Source organism: Crocuta crocuta, unplaced genomic scaffold (genome assembly GCF_008692635.1).
Source record: "Crocuta crocuta isolate KB4526 unplaced genomic scaffold, BGI_CrCroc_1.0 scaffold59-1, whole genome shotgun sequence".
In the NCBI taxonomy this organism is placed as follows: domain Eukaryota; kingdom Metazoa; phylum Chordata; class Mammalia; order Carnivora; family Hyaenidae; genus Crocuta; species Crocuta crocuta.
Window position 1 is genome coordinate 362,369 of NW_027551579.1, and position 13,764 is coordinate 376,132.

Here is a 13,764-nt window from a genome sequence, read left to right on the forward strand (position 1 = left end):
TTTGGAATCTAAAAAACTAGTAAATAAAAAACCAGAAGCTCACAGATACAGAGAACAGATTGGTCATTGCCAGAGGGTGGGAAGGGAGTGGTGAGGGGACAAAATGGGCAAAAGTGGTTAAAAGTTACAAACTTCAATTTTTAAAAATACTCCTGGGGATAAAATGAACAGACAGCAATGGTTACTCAGTAATACTATACTGCATTTTTGAAAGTTGCTGAGAGTAAATCTTAAAAGTCTCTATTACAAGGAAAATTTTTAACTATGTATGGTGATGGATGTAACTGCACTTACTGTATTGATCAAACATCCAATCATTATATTGTATACCCGAAATTAATATAATGTTATATGTCAATCATACCGCTGAAATTACCATTACCATCTTTATGGTAAAAACAAAAAATAAATTTGTTCAGAGAACAGACTGTTAGCCCCACACAAGGCCCAAGGTGGGAAAGGAAACTGGAGAATTAACAGAGCTTTTATCAAATGACTGTAGTCAATAAATACATGGTATCCTAATTTAATAAGTAGTCTAGGTATTATATTTCATGTGAACTCATTGGAAAATACGTTGAGATCTAATGACCACTAATTTTGATAGGTTTATTTCCTCTAAGAAAAACATTTACCCAAATGCTGACACTTTCTATCAGGTAATAGGAAGTTATGAAGTATTCAGGGAACAATACAAAATCTACCCACATACACACACACACACACACACACCCCAATAGACAAAAAAAATACTTTACCATCTTGAGACCAAAATTTAATACAGTTGCCTGTTTCAAAATCAAAATGGTACTAAGCCCTAATCACAAAGAAAATTATTATAAAGTAAGAAAAACCAAGCAAGTAAAATAAACCAGTTACACCACAAAGAAGTGGGATCAGAAGGAGGAAAAAAAGGGCTTGAGGTTACAAAGTAGTTGCCTTTTCTATCTCTTCTCAACACTGTGAATATTTTGCAGGTGGTACAAGCTGGTCTGCGCCATGTGAACAGGGCGGAGTCCGCGAGAGCTATACTGGTGTGCTTTTGAGGCAAAAATGCAAATAAAGCATGAAAGTGTATGTATGTGTTCTGCACACCCAAAAGGCACATGTTTCAATTACAAGCGTGTAAGCCTATCAGAATTTTGGCTCTATGGTTACTGTCTGGAATGGCCAGATTACTTAATCTCCCTTTAGTTTCTTCTTCTGTAAAGAGCTATTATGAGGATTATATAAGAATAATGTGTACAAGAGACTTAGCACAGTACTAGCACATACTAAGTGCTAAATAAATGGTGTCAAACATCAAAAGTATATGTGTTTGGTCTCTTTTGCCCCTACAGTGATGAATATGTGCATGTAACATTAAAGATGGCACCTACGAAACAGAAATGGTAGAAAATAATTTTTATAAGGCAAGATTTTTTAGAAATTACAAGCTTTAGTTCTCTCTAGTGCCTCCTAAGGCTCTGGGGATTCAATTAAAAGTCTTTAAATCAACCACAAACAAACGAATGGCAGATACACATATCTAATTCTCCAAAAAGTACAGCTGCATCGGTAAAGGATTTTTCTTGCATCTGTCAATTCTGCTAGCACTTCTTAAAATTCACCCATCCGGGCCACTGCCCAATTTTCAGACATTCAAAAGGGCCAAAGAGCTCACACTGGCTACTCACACACTCTCTCCAGCTTGCTCACTAGTAGAGAGTAGAAGAGCCCTTATTTCACCCACCAGTAAGGAAACATGAATGCAAACAAATAAAAATATCTGTATGTAACATGTTCATCACTTTAATTGCCTGATAACTTTTTAAAAAAATTTTGATCTGCCTATAGTTGCTTCAAAGGATTAACACTCTAAAAACTCTATGGTTTTTAACGTGTTGGGGGTTTTTTCCCTCACTTTTCACATCATCATGGAACTTCACATCATTTAATCCCTAATTCATCACCTATTAATTCTGGAAGTGAAATATGGTAAAATGGAAACCGATGAATACACAAAAAACAGTCAATGCTGGATGCTCACTTCATTTCTGAATGCAAGTTTTACTATCACATCAGGTTTCACTGAACATTAAATCTGTTGTCTTCTACTGGTCTATTCAGAGAAAATTATGTTGATCAACTCAATAACAAAACAGCCAATGAATTAAAAGGCGAAAGATTTATGCAATCTGAAGAGAAACCAGAGTATACAGCCAATGAATTAAAATAAAAAGAAATGACCAACTGTAATTATTAATGTTTCCTAATGAAACATCAGAATTAATAATGAATAAATAAATGAATTACCTTTAGTGGGCCCTTTATGTGGTCATCCTGAACTTCAACTGTTGAAGAATCATGTCTAAATGTTACCTAGAGATCATAAATTTAATTAGCCACACATACACACAAAATCAAGTGACCCAAGCTCATTAATGCATGATTTCATTTTCATTACAAGTAATCTAATCGCTACCTAGTGTACGTAAGACCTCAATCCATAACTAAGTAACCAAAAATTTTTTAAACTGAAAACTTTGAGACTAAATTAGTTGGTATTTCACATAACACACACTATTCAACACTATTATTTATTACATTAGTAGTATAATTTCTTTTCCTAAAACATGAGGGGGAGAAAAGTAGAGACCTTAGGTGATTAGGTGCTGTATCATTCTGTGAAGGCCTAATTTAATAATAAGCAGTAACAATAAACATTTACTGAGAACTAAGCATCAGGCTTAAACATCAAACATATTACTTTTACAACAAACTTATTAGGTAGGTATGACTGTTCCCACTTTGTTGATAAGAAAACTGAGGAGCAGAAAGTATAAGAAACTGGTCTAAGATCACAGAACTGGTACATGGTGGCACTGAGATTCAAACTCAGACAGTCTAGCTCCAGAAGTTTACTCTCTATCAATATAACAATTAGAGAATGGGAAACCAGATGTAAGGAGGTTAAATTAAAAATACAGTTCAAATATTTCATTAGTTGGTGAAAACTAAAACAGCTTCCAGTATTCAGTATAGAAAAGGTTGTTTTTCCTATACAAAGCAAGAATTCTTATTACAGGAATTGAACCATCAACATGGTCTTATCAGATGTGTAGGATAACCAATTTATGTAATTCGCTCACAAATGAGCCATGAAAAGAGATGTCTTGTACTCACAGCATCTCAGGCATTTCTGTCTCATACAAAAGCCTTACCATGCTTCGTTTAAATTATGCATTTAGGTATCTCTGTCATTCACGTAGGCTTGAAGTCAATTTATGACAGAGATCAGATTTTAACGCTAGAGCTTGAATATCTAATACAGTGCTTAGCACACAGATGTTCAATGAATAAAAACAACTGATGAGGAAGAAGTTTATCAAGAAACTATTAAAAATGTATTAACTTTGAATCACATACAAACTAAACCAGTATAGAAGTTTAACACTGTATCTGCTGAGAAAATAATTAACTGTGAATTATACACAGATTTTTAGAGCAGCCAAAACAATTAACAATTTTAGATATTCGTAATTTACAAGACACAAGGTGCTGATACTATGTGCTATCAACAGAGGCAGTAGAGACTAACAGTTTTCTTCCTTTTAATAATAGCAAGAAATGGCAGGAATGATACGTGCCACTTAGCTGCTTCATTCATTAAACACCAACATCCAGCTGACACTCTATGTCACGGCTAAAATCCAGACTGTGCCCTGCAGAACAAACCAGGGATCCTAGAGTAAAACTGCTCCTGTCCAAAAGAAACTTTTTCTAACTAATACAAAAGTCTTACCTGTATGCCATGCTCTGCTAAGAAGACTATCCACCAGGAGGGAGGATTTTTGTCTAATTCACACACCTAATTCACACTAAGGTGTTACATGTGCTAGCAGCAGCCCTGTCTAGAAGAGTGAGGAAACAGACAAAAAGCTTCCTCTTCATTTCTGAGATAGCAGTGGCCAAAAATAAAAAAAAAAAAAAAAGTGCTCAGAAAACACCAGTGTTGTGAGATCAGAACAGGAAATGCCACTATATGAATACTCTAAGAGTACCCACAAAAGAGCTCACATGCACCAGGCACATGAAAACTGAAGGCACTGGCAGGGCAAAGACTAGATTCCTATGGATTTACAGTTAATTTAAAGGTCTTATCACAATGGATCTTAACTAGGAGTGTAGTGACCCAGGAAGCTTTTTTCAACACCTCCATGAGTAAAAACCTAAGCAGACAGGCAAGGGAAAAGCTCCAGAAGAGAATCTGAAACTCTCCACTGGACATACAACACCTCTGTGACCTGTTTAATAACTGGGATATTCAAACCAGTGTTTTACAGAGTATCTGCTCATCTCAACTACATAAATCCATTGAGGACAAAGATCAGGTCACCCTCATATCCCCATCCTCCTTCCCATCTAACAGATTACCACTTAGTAAATAACTGACAAATGAATAAATATCTACCTTCAAATATTTTACCTGTGCTATATTTTTCAACACTGATAATTTACCAAAATGTAAACAATTACATTTCTGCATTATCTGAGACAAAACACAAGCACTTAAGAAAGGTACAAGATAAGGAAATCAACTAGATCTACCTTATTTTACTATTACCCAAAACATCATCAATTATAAATCACATTTAATTTTGATGACTAAAATGGGAAGGAAAGGTGTAAAATTAAGAATTGAACTACATGACTTCTCAGTCCTTTCCAGCTCTAAAAGGTTAACAACACAAAAGTAGTACCAAGTCTATAGTGAAATAGCATTCAAAATACCAATTTGTAAGAACCTAATTTCATTCCAATTAGAATACTTTGAAATCTCAAATAATGTTCTGTTTTCGGGTATGCGACAACCATTACATAGAAACTAAAGTAACCTTGTAGGGGGAAAAAAAAGTCTTAAATACACTTGGGAAAAAAACTTCCCAGATAAAAGTTTAAATATCAGGGGCACCTGGGTGGCTTAGTCAGTTAAGCGTCCGACTTTGCTTAGGTCATGATCTCGCAGTTCGTGGGTTCGAGCCCTGTGTCAGGCTCTGTGCTGACTGCCAGCTCAGAGCCTGGAGCCTGTTTCAGTCTGTGACTCCCTCTCTCTCTGACCCTTCCCTGCTCACGCTGTCTCTCTCTCTCTCTCCTAAAAATAAATAAAACATTAAAAAAAATTTTTTTTTTTAAAGTTTAAATATCAGGGGCGCCTGGGTGGCTTAGTCGGTTAAGAGTCCAACTTTCACTTAGGTCATGATCTCACGGTTCATGGGTTTGAGCCCCACGTCGGGCTCTGTGCTGACTGCCAGCTCAGAGCCTGGAGCCTGTTTCAGAGTCTGTATCTCCCTCTCTCTCTGACCCTCCCCTGCTCATGCTCTCTCTCTCTCTCTCTCTCTCTCTCTCTTAGAAATAAGTTAAAAAAAAAAAGTTTAAATATCAAATACTGATTGTATAATTGATAAAATCTACATATACCATACCTTGACTTTGACAAGTCTTTTTGCTGTCTTGATCTTGGCTTCACAAAAGGCTCCTCTGTATTTAGCACTCACATCAGTGCCCACTGTTAGATAGGGAGGCTCATCAAGGGCCTAAAAAATGCAAACAAATATAATTAGATTTAAGCTCTAATTCTCTGGCACAATTAGACCTCCGAATGGCAGATCTCATCCTGTTACAGCTATAAAAGTTGTGATTACTGAAGGTAATAATGTGTTAATAAGAACCATTTGTAAAATACTTTACCTTAAAAATAAGTAAAATCTATGTATCAAAAAACCCATTTAAATGTGTATCATATGTGGCGCTTGGGTGGCTCAGTCAGTTAAACGTCCAACTTCAGCTCCAGGTCATGATCTCATGGTTTATGAGTTCCAGCCCCACGTCAGGCTCTGTGCTGACAGCTCAGAGCCTGGAACCTGCCTCAGATCCTGTGTCTCCCTCTCTTTCTGACCCTCCTCCACTCACACTCTGTCTCTGTCTCTCAAAAACGAATAAACATTAAAAATGTTTTTAATAAATATATATATCATATAAAATAAAAACGCATCTTTTGCTGTACATAAAATGCATATAGTCCATGATATGAAAATCAGGTTAATCACAAGTTTATCATTCCATCCACCCTTCTATCTACCCATTCATTCAAATGTTCATTTACTATATAACCACCTAAAGAAAAGGCAGATCCTTGAAAGTCTCAAAGTTTGAGAAAATTTATTTTAATATTTAGGCTGTATCTTAGTCATCCAGATTCAAAACAGCTTTGTCATATCCCTATCTAGAGAATTCTAAGGTAGAATAATTAACACAAAGAGAGTGGGAGGAATTACATGTATTCAAATTTTTACTGGAGGGGCTCCTGGGTGGCTCAATTTGTTACGCATCCAACTTCAGCTAAGGTCATGGTCTCATGCTTGGTGAGTTCAAGACCCACTTTGGGCTCTGTGCTGACAGCTCAGAGCCTGGAGCCTCCTTCAAATTCTGTGTCTCCCCCTCTCTCTGCCCCTCCCATGCTCATGCTGTGTCTCTCAATAATAAAAACATTTAAAAAATTAAAAAACAAAAACAAAAGCAAAGTACTGGAGAAAAAAACTATATGAAGAAATCTAATCTGGGAAGTCTTAAATACTCTGCCATGGGTTCACTGTTTATTTACACTTCTATGTTAAAATTTACAATTTCCACACTTAGGATTTAGTTTTAGTCTGTTTGTGTGATTTAGTTTTTAATACTCCTAATCTAGCTGCTCTGACTTTTTACAATCAGATACTTTTTGGTGTAAGATCTAAAATTCTAAGACATTTTGCTTCCATTAACCAATTTCACGATCAAACAAAGATTATGTAAGTAACTTTTCCCAAAGCGTTTTACAAGAAATACTTATGCCCTGAGATGCTCCATCAACAAAAGAAGGAGGAGAGAATTTGGGAAAATCAGTTTATTGAATGAATCCCTACTCTGCCTCATCGTTTCCTAATCTATTTGTCCAAAGAAATCTTTTTTTTTCTTATTAACATCTATTAACATTCTGCAGAAATTCCATAGAACATAGGTAGAAAATGCTGTTAATATAGTAGTGAATGATGAAAATGTAAATTTGATTTGGATCTTAAACTCATTACAATAGTTGTGGGTAACACACATGAGAGTGATTTAAAAAAAAAAAAAAGATATTTATTCTAGGGGCACCTGGGTGGCTCAGTCTGTTAAGCTCCTGACTCTTGGTTTCAGCTCAAGTCATGATCTCATGATTCGTGAGTTCCAGCCCTGCCTCGGGCTGCGCACTGACAGTGTGGAGCCTGCTTGCGATTCTCTACACCTGCCCCTTCCTCACTCACTCTCTCTCTCTCTCTCAAAATAAATAAATAAATAAATAAAAACTTGTTTTAAAAAGGTAAAAAAAAAAAAACTACCTAGGAAAATGCCCATATTTCAATTCATTTATGCCGTAAGAGTATATACCCTTACAGAAAGATAATTTCTGAAATTCTACTTTTTAAATTTGTTGATATCATTGCCTACAACTTGATAACTCTGTACTCCTCTTGAACCTAAAGTTAATAAATGTATTTTTCTAGTTTTCTAAGGCAGATCATGATCTCTGAAAATACCATTTTTTCATGGTCAAAACCTTGGTTAAATTCCAGACAAGCTACTGGCTTTTTAGATGGCAAGAATATGAAACAGATTCACAACACTTCACCCAGAAATGTTAAGTAAGTTTCAGAAAGACATCAATTCACTTTGTGGTTCAACTGATAACTGTATGATATTGCTAGAAAAGGAAATGGTGAGCCTGTCTTTTTACTACTGTAGGCTCATGACTCTCCACAACTTGCAAACCTCTCCCATTAACACATCCTGCCTTATTAGTTAGTAAATTTATTTTCATAGACTAACAGTATAGTTAAAAAGAAAACTGATGAGGAACGATAAATTGTGAAACGTAGGGAAAAAAACAAGAAATCGACTAAAAGTTGCACATTTGTGCCTACTCAGAAACAAAGTTTTAAGATGTGATAAGCTTTTTAGATATTTTTATTATAGAGATTCTAAACAAAAAAGGGAATAGAATAATAATATACTTAGACTACTAGTATACAAACCATTTACATATTGTTTTCCTTAATATTCATATCAAACCCTAGCAACACTCCCAATGATAAGCAGCTTTAAAGATGTTTATTGAGATTTATTCAACTTAAATTTGAAAGAGATTTTCCCCCCAGATCAAAACCATTTCATATCCTTACCAACATAAAAATCTATGCAGACAGAAAAGAGTAATAATTACCTCAAATATTGTGGAAGCAAATTATCTTAAAGATAGTAATCTAGAACACAAGAAAAGGAATTAGCAAAACATATAAAGAAAATGTCTATTAGAAAAGTACTTGAGGGGCACCTGGGTGGCTCAGTCAGTTAAGCATCTGACTTCGGCTCAGGTCAATGTCTCATGGTTTGTGGGTTCGAGCCCCGCGTCGGGCTCTGTGCTGACTGCCAGCTCAGAGCCCGGAGCCTGTTTCAGATTCTGTATTTCCCTCTCTCTCTGACCCTCCCCTGCTCCTGCTGTCTCACTCTCTCTCTCTCTCTCTCTCTCTCTCAGAAATAAAACATTAAAAAAAAAGAGAGAGAGAATTTGAATTCTGTATACCTCTAACAAGTCTATCTCAAAGCATTGGGGTTACAGAGATAGAACGGGATACTTTTAAGACACATAATTATCTAGAACTGAATAATCATCTAGAACTGAAACTATGCTAACCAAAATATGAATGAGAATTTCTACAGAATCACAAATGAAATCCATAATCTACCTACACGTTTAGCTTTGTATACATATAAAGCAGACTAGCACAGGCTTTCAAAGCAGAAAGATACGGTCCTAACCCCAGGTCGATTTCTTACATTAACCATGAGTTTCTGTAGGCTACCATACCTCTCTCTAAGCTCCAGATTCTGTATTAGGAAATCATGGTCAATATTAGAAAGCACTCAATTGTAATACCTCAAGTATTTAGCTATTAACAATTACTATGACAAAACACTCAAGGTGAGCAAACAAATCATTAAACCAATGTACATTCAGATTTGGCACCCCCTCCTGTGTTTTTCTTTTTAAAATGCTAGAAGAAAACCTCATTTTTAATGATTGCTCATCATAAGTCAGTGCAAATGGAAAAGTTACACCATTTTCCTCACCTTTCCAACGAAGGCCAACACTCCTCAGAATATAATTTTTCAGTACTAAATCTAATGAGAAAATACCACAAGATATTCTGGCAATATGTATACATCTTTAAAATATTACTCTATTTCTAGAAATGCAAAAATAATCAAAGATATTTTCACTGAACATACAGAAAAAACATACATAATAAAGACAGGAATAACGGTTAAGAGGAATTAAAAAAGGGATTGGAAGGACACTTGGGTGGCTCAGTCAATTTGCGTCTGACTTTGGCTCAGGTCATGATCTCATAGCTTGTGAGTTCAAGCTCTGCACTGACAGCTCAGAGTCTGGAGCCTGCTTCAGATTCTGTGTCTACCCCTCTCTCTCTGCCCTTCCCTCACTGGTGTTCTGTCCCTCTCTCTCTCTCAAAACTAAACATAAAAAAATTTTTTTAAAGGAGAATGGAATGTAGGAGTATGTATATGAAAATCTTTCATTCAAAATAAGTCTTCCTATTTTTAAAAACTGTTACAATGGCATGTATTCTGTTGGGGTTTTTTTTTTTTTTGAGAGAAAGCAAGTAAACAAGTGGGGGAGGGGCAGAGGGAGAGAGACAAAATCCCCAACACGCTCCTCACTGACCCAGGGCTCAATCCCACAACCCTAGGATCATGACCTGAGCCGAAATCAAGAGTCAGTCGCTCAACCGACTGAACCACCCAGGCACCCCTATTCTTTGCTATTTAAATGTATAGTAACAAAAGAAGGGGTGCCTGGGTGGCTCAACCTGGTTGGTTGAGTGACTGCCTCTTGATTTTGGCTCAGGTCATGTTCTCACAGTTCATGGGATTGAGCTGTGCATTTGGCTCTGTGCCAGCAGTGTGGAGCCTGCTTGGCATTCTCTCTCCCTCTCTCTCTGCCCCTCCCTTGCTCACTTGCACTTGCTTTTTCCCAAAATAAATAAATATAAAAAAATAAAACGTATAGTAAGGTACATTTCAAACACATACAAAACATAGGACTATAATAAATCCCCCATACGCTCATACTCTGGCTCCCACAATTATCAATGCAATTTTGTCTCATCTACACTCCTACCCATTCCTTCCAAACAATTATTATTTTGAAAGAAACCCGGTATTACATCATTTCATCAGAACAATAAACTGTATTATAACCTTAAAAAAAAATTCTAGGGGCACCTGGTGCCTCAGTCGGTTAAGCATCTGACTTCAGATCAAGTCATGATCTCACGGTTCGTGGGTTCGAGCCCCGCATCAGGCTCTGTGCTGACAGCTAGCTCAGAGCCTGGAGCCTGTTTCAGATTCTGTATCTCCCTCTCTCTCTGATCCTCCCCTGCTCACGCTCTCTCTCTCTCTAATAAAAATTTAAAAATAAATAAATAAATAACTATAAAAAAGTCTAATCTGTTGTGATTGAGATTATGGATTACTTTTACCTTTCTTATTAATACTTTTCTGTACCCTCTAATGTATTTACAATGAGTATATTAACGAGACTCAGTTCATTATAGTAATTAAGAGCACAGGCTTTTTTGTTTTTTAAATAGGTTCCATGCCCAGCATGAACTCACGACCATAAGATCAAGACCTGAGCTGAAATTAAGAATTGGACACTAAACCAAATGAGCCACCCAGGCACCTCAAGAGCACTGAATCAGATGCTTATATTCAAACCTACCACTTAGTAGGGAGGTGGCCTTGGGCTAGAACCTCTGTACCTGAGGATAGAAGAGTGACTGTCTCACAGAGAGAAGAACTGAAATGCTACATGTAAAGTGCTTAGAACAGGGCTCAGCATCTGGTGCCAAATAAACACTGTCAGTATTACTTAATAATTTGGGGGAAAGCTGCATTAAAAAAATTTTTTTAAGTCCTATACAAAAGAGATCCCACAGAAACAAACAGATGCCAGCTTAACTGTGTGTGTGTGTGTGTGTGTGTGTGTGTGTGTGTGTGTGTGTGTGTGTGTGTGTGTATGGAAGAGGTAAGGGAAGAAGAGTTTAAATATCATCTCCCTGAGGCACCTGGGTAGCTGTTGGGTAAGTGGGCAACTCCTCATTTCAGCTCAGGTCATGATCTCATGACTACTCAGGCTGAGATCGAGCCCTGAGTAGGGTTCTGCACTAGGATTGGTGCCTGCTTAAGATTTCCTCTGCCCCCTTCCCCATGAGCAAGCGCTCTCACTCGCTTGCTCTCTCTCTCTCAAAAATAAATAAATACATTTAAATACTGTCCTTCTTATTCAATTCAGAAATAAAGTAATCCTGTGAACTGTAGTAGCAACAGAGGTTAAAGTGTCTGTGGGGATGCTCCACTGCAAAGTACAACTCAACCCCTTTAGTGTGGCGGAAAGACCACCGGGACTATATGCTTACTCTAGACTACTGTACTTTAGTCCACAGGGATATACAAAGAATTATGTCGGGAAGTTAACTAAGATTCCGTGCACCAACACTGCCCCTGTTAGATATACATGTTGTAAAACCAGAAAAAAACTATTACCTTCTCTTTTTCCTCTACTTTTCTGATTTCGGTCAATAATATGGACCATCTCAGAGGCTAAACTAAATTGTTATTATGTGGCACCTCCATGCCAAAAAGGAAATTAAACTACTAAATTACCATCCCTTTGTTTAGCAAACAGAACAGTTTTTCTAGTTGTCAAGGCAACAGCTACCTCACAGTCATCCAGCCTTGCTTAAACAATTATTTTTCTAGTCAATCTACCAAATGCCCTAACTGGCACCTAAAAACCACTGAATTCCAAGGGAACACTAAAAAGCGTAAGCGATTTTTAAATTAGCTATTGGTGGATAATAATCCTTTAAGAAGCCAAAATGCCAGTGAAACATACAAGTGCCCAAAGGAATCAACAGTAATTTCTAATGTGCCTTGGGCTGCAGTACACCAAATATTTGAAGTAAGCTTTAGAAAGACAATAGTTGAATCAATTCTCCAAATGGCTGACTAATGTTAACACTGCCTAGGAAATACTCAGTTATTCAAGATCTATTTTTAAAAAAGCAAAACATGCCTGATAACATTTTACTGAGGGTTTCTTTAGAAGGGTAAGTATTCAAACCCGGTTTTGGCAGTGCCAATGCAGGCACAGGAGAATCAGAAGAGTATTAAATTTGATGCTAAAACCCTCAGTAAGTAAATATACTGTACTTAAACACAGTGTAACAAGAAATCTAGGAAAACGACCTTGTGTACATGACAATCTCAAAGATGTATTAAAATAGCGGAGATAATTCCAATAGATGAATGAATGAAAAATATATGCCTATATACCAAAGGGTATGTCATTTAAAAATTAAAATGCACAATTTTTTAAGACATACCAAAAACAAGTACACTGAAGAAATAAAACTGCTTAATCTAAAATCTTCTCTGGGACCATTTCCTCTTTTTCTTTGCATGTGGTACTAAGGACATGTGTTAGTGAGGGGTAAGGGCTGGGTAGGCACAGAGAGAGGGGACTGGTGCTGAGTATCCATGGTAATGAGGAGGAGGCTGAGGGAGCCACATGGAAAGCACAGGCCGACACAGTGGCTAAGGACATGGTGGGAGCTGAGCAGAGACTGAGGAAATGAGCAGCATAATTAAATCTGTTACATTCACCAAATAAGTAAACTGAGTGATCAAATGAGTAAATATACTGAGGATAGTGGGGCCATGTTTCTCACTGCCAAAGAAATTTAAAAGGAAGGGAGGAGTAAGGAGCTATAAAGAAGTCTGAGGTAGGGGCACCTGGGTGGCTCAGTAGGTTGAACATCTGACCCTTTGTTTTGGCTCAGGTCATGATCCCATGTCGGGGTGAGCAAGGAGACTGCGTAAGATTCTCTCTCTCTCTCTCTCTCTCTCTCTCTCTCTCCCCCCCCATGCCCCTCTCCCCTGCTCTCTCTCTAACATAAAGTAAATATGTCTAAGGCATTGGCCTGGAATTAGGGATATGAACTCATAGTTGCATGATATACACACATAGGAAAATGAAGTAGTAGTTACAAATGTATATATATACGTATATGCATATATGTGTAGTTACAGATGTATATGTGTATATGCATGTATGTATTTGTGTTGTGTGTGTGCGTATACGTCCATATATTTTCCTGTCAACCAAGAAGGTACAAGAACATCTGACAGCCCAGTAACAAAAAACATGACAATGGCCTATCTCTTGACTTCTAAGTCCCATCCTACATTAAAATAAACCAGGGAGGGCTCCTGGGTAACTCAGTAGGTTGAGTGTCCAACTCTTGATTTCAGCTCGGGTCCTGATCTCATGGTTCGTGAGTTCAAGCTCCATTTCAAGCTCTGTGCTGACAGCGTGGAACTTCCTTGGGATTCTCTCTCTTCCTCTCTCTCTGCCCCTCCCTGACGTGCGTGTGTGTGTGTGTGTGTGTGTGTGTGTGTACGTGTGCGCGCACGCGTGTGCGTATCAAAATATATAAACTTTAAAAAAAAAAAAGAAACCAGGGATCTTTGGAGAAATGGCTAACTTCAAAGTTGGGCAGGGTAAGTACATGAAGGATCTGAAACATCTTGTGCCAGAAAGTAAGGAAGTGTTCAATGAAT

The 13,764-nt window shown here is 37.3% G+C and overlaps 1 protein-coding gene across 5 annotated transcripts in view; it reads right to left on the reverse strand.

The window, feature by feature from the left end:
* Positions 1–13,764, reverse strand: part of ARID4B (AT-rich interaction domain 4B) — a 142,354-nt gene that overhangs the window by 77,402 nt on the left and 51,188 nt on the right. For all 5 annotated transcript variants that reach the window (XR_013332009.1, XM_077751722.1, XM_077751724.1 and 2 more), the window contains exons 3-4: positions 5,466–5,576; positions 2,296–2,361 (exon numbers count right to left, since the gene is read on the reverse strand). Coding sequence is in view for 4 of the 5 variants with exons in the window: in XM_077751722.1 (XP_077607848.1) it covers positions 2,296–2,361; positions 5,466–5,576 (177 nt within the window). In the remaining variant the exon portion in view is untranslated. The remainder of the gene's footprint in view (positions 1–2,295; positions 2,362–5,465; positions 5,577–13,764) is intronic.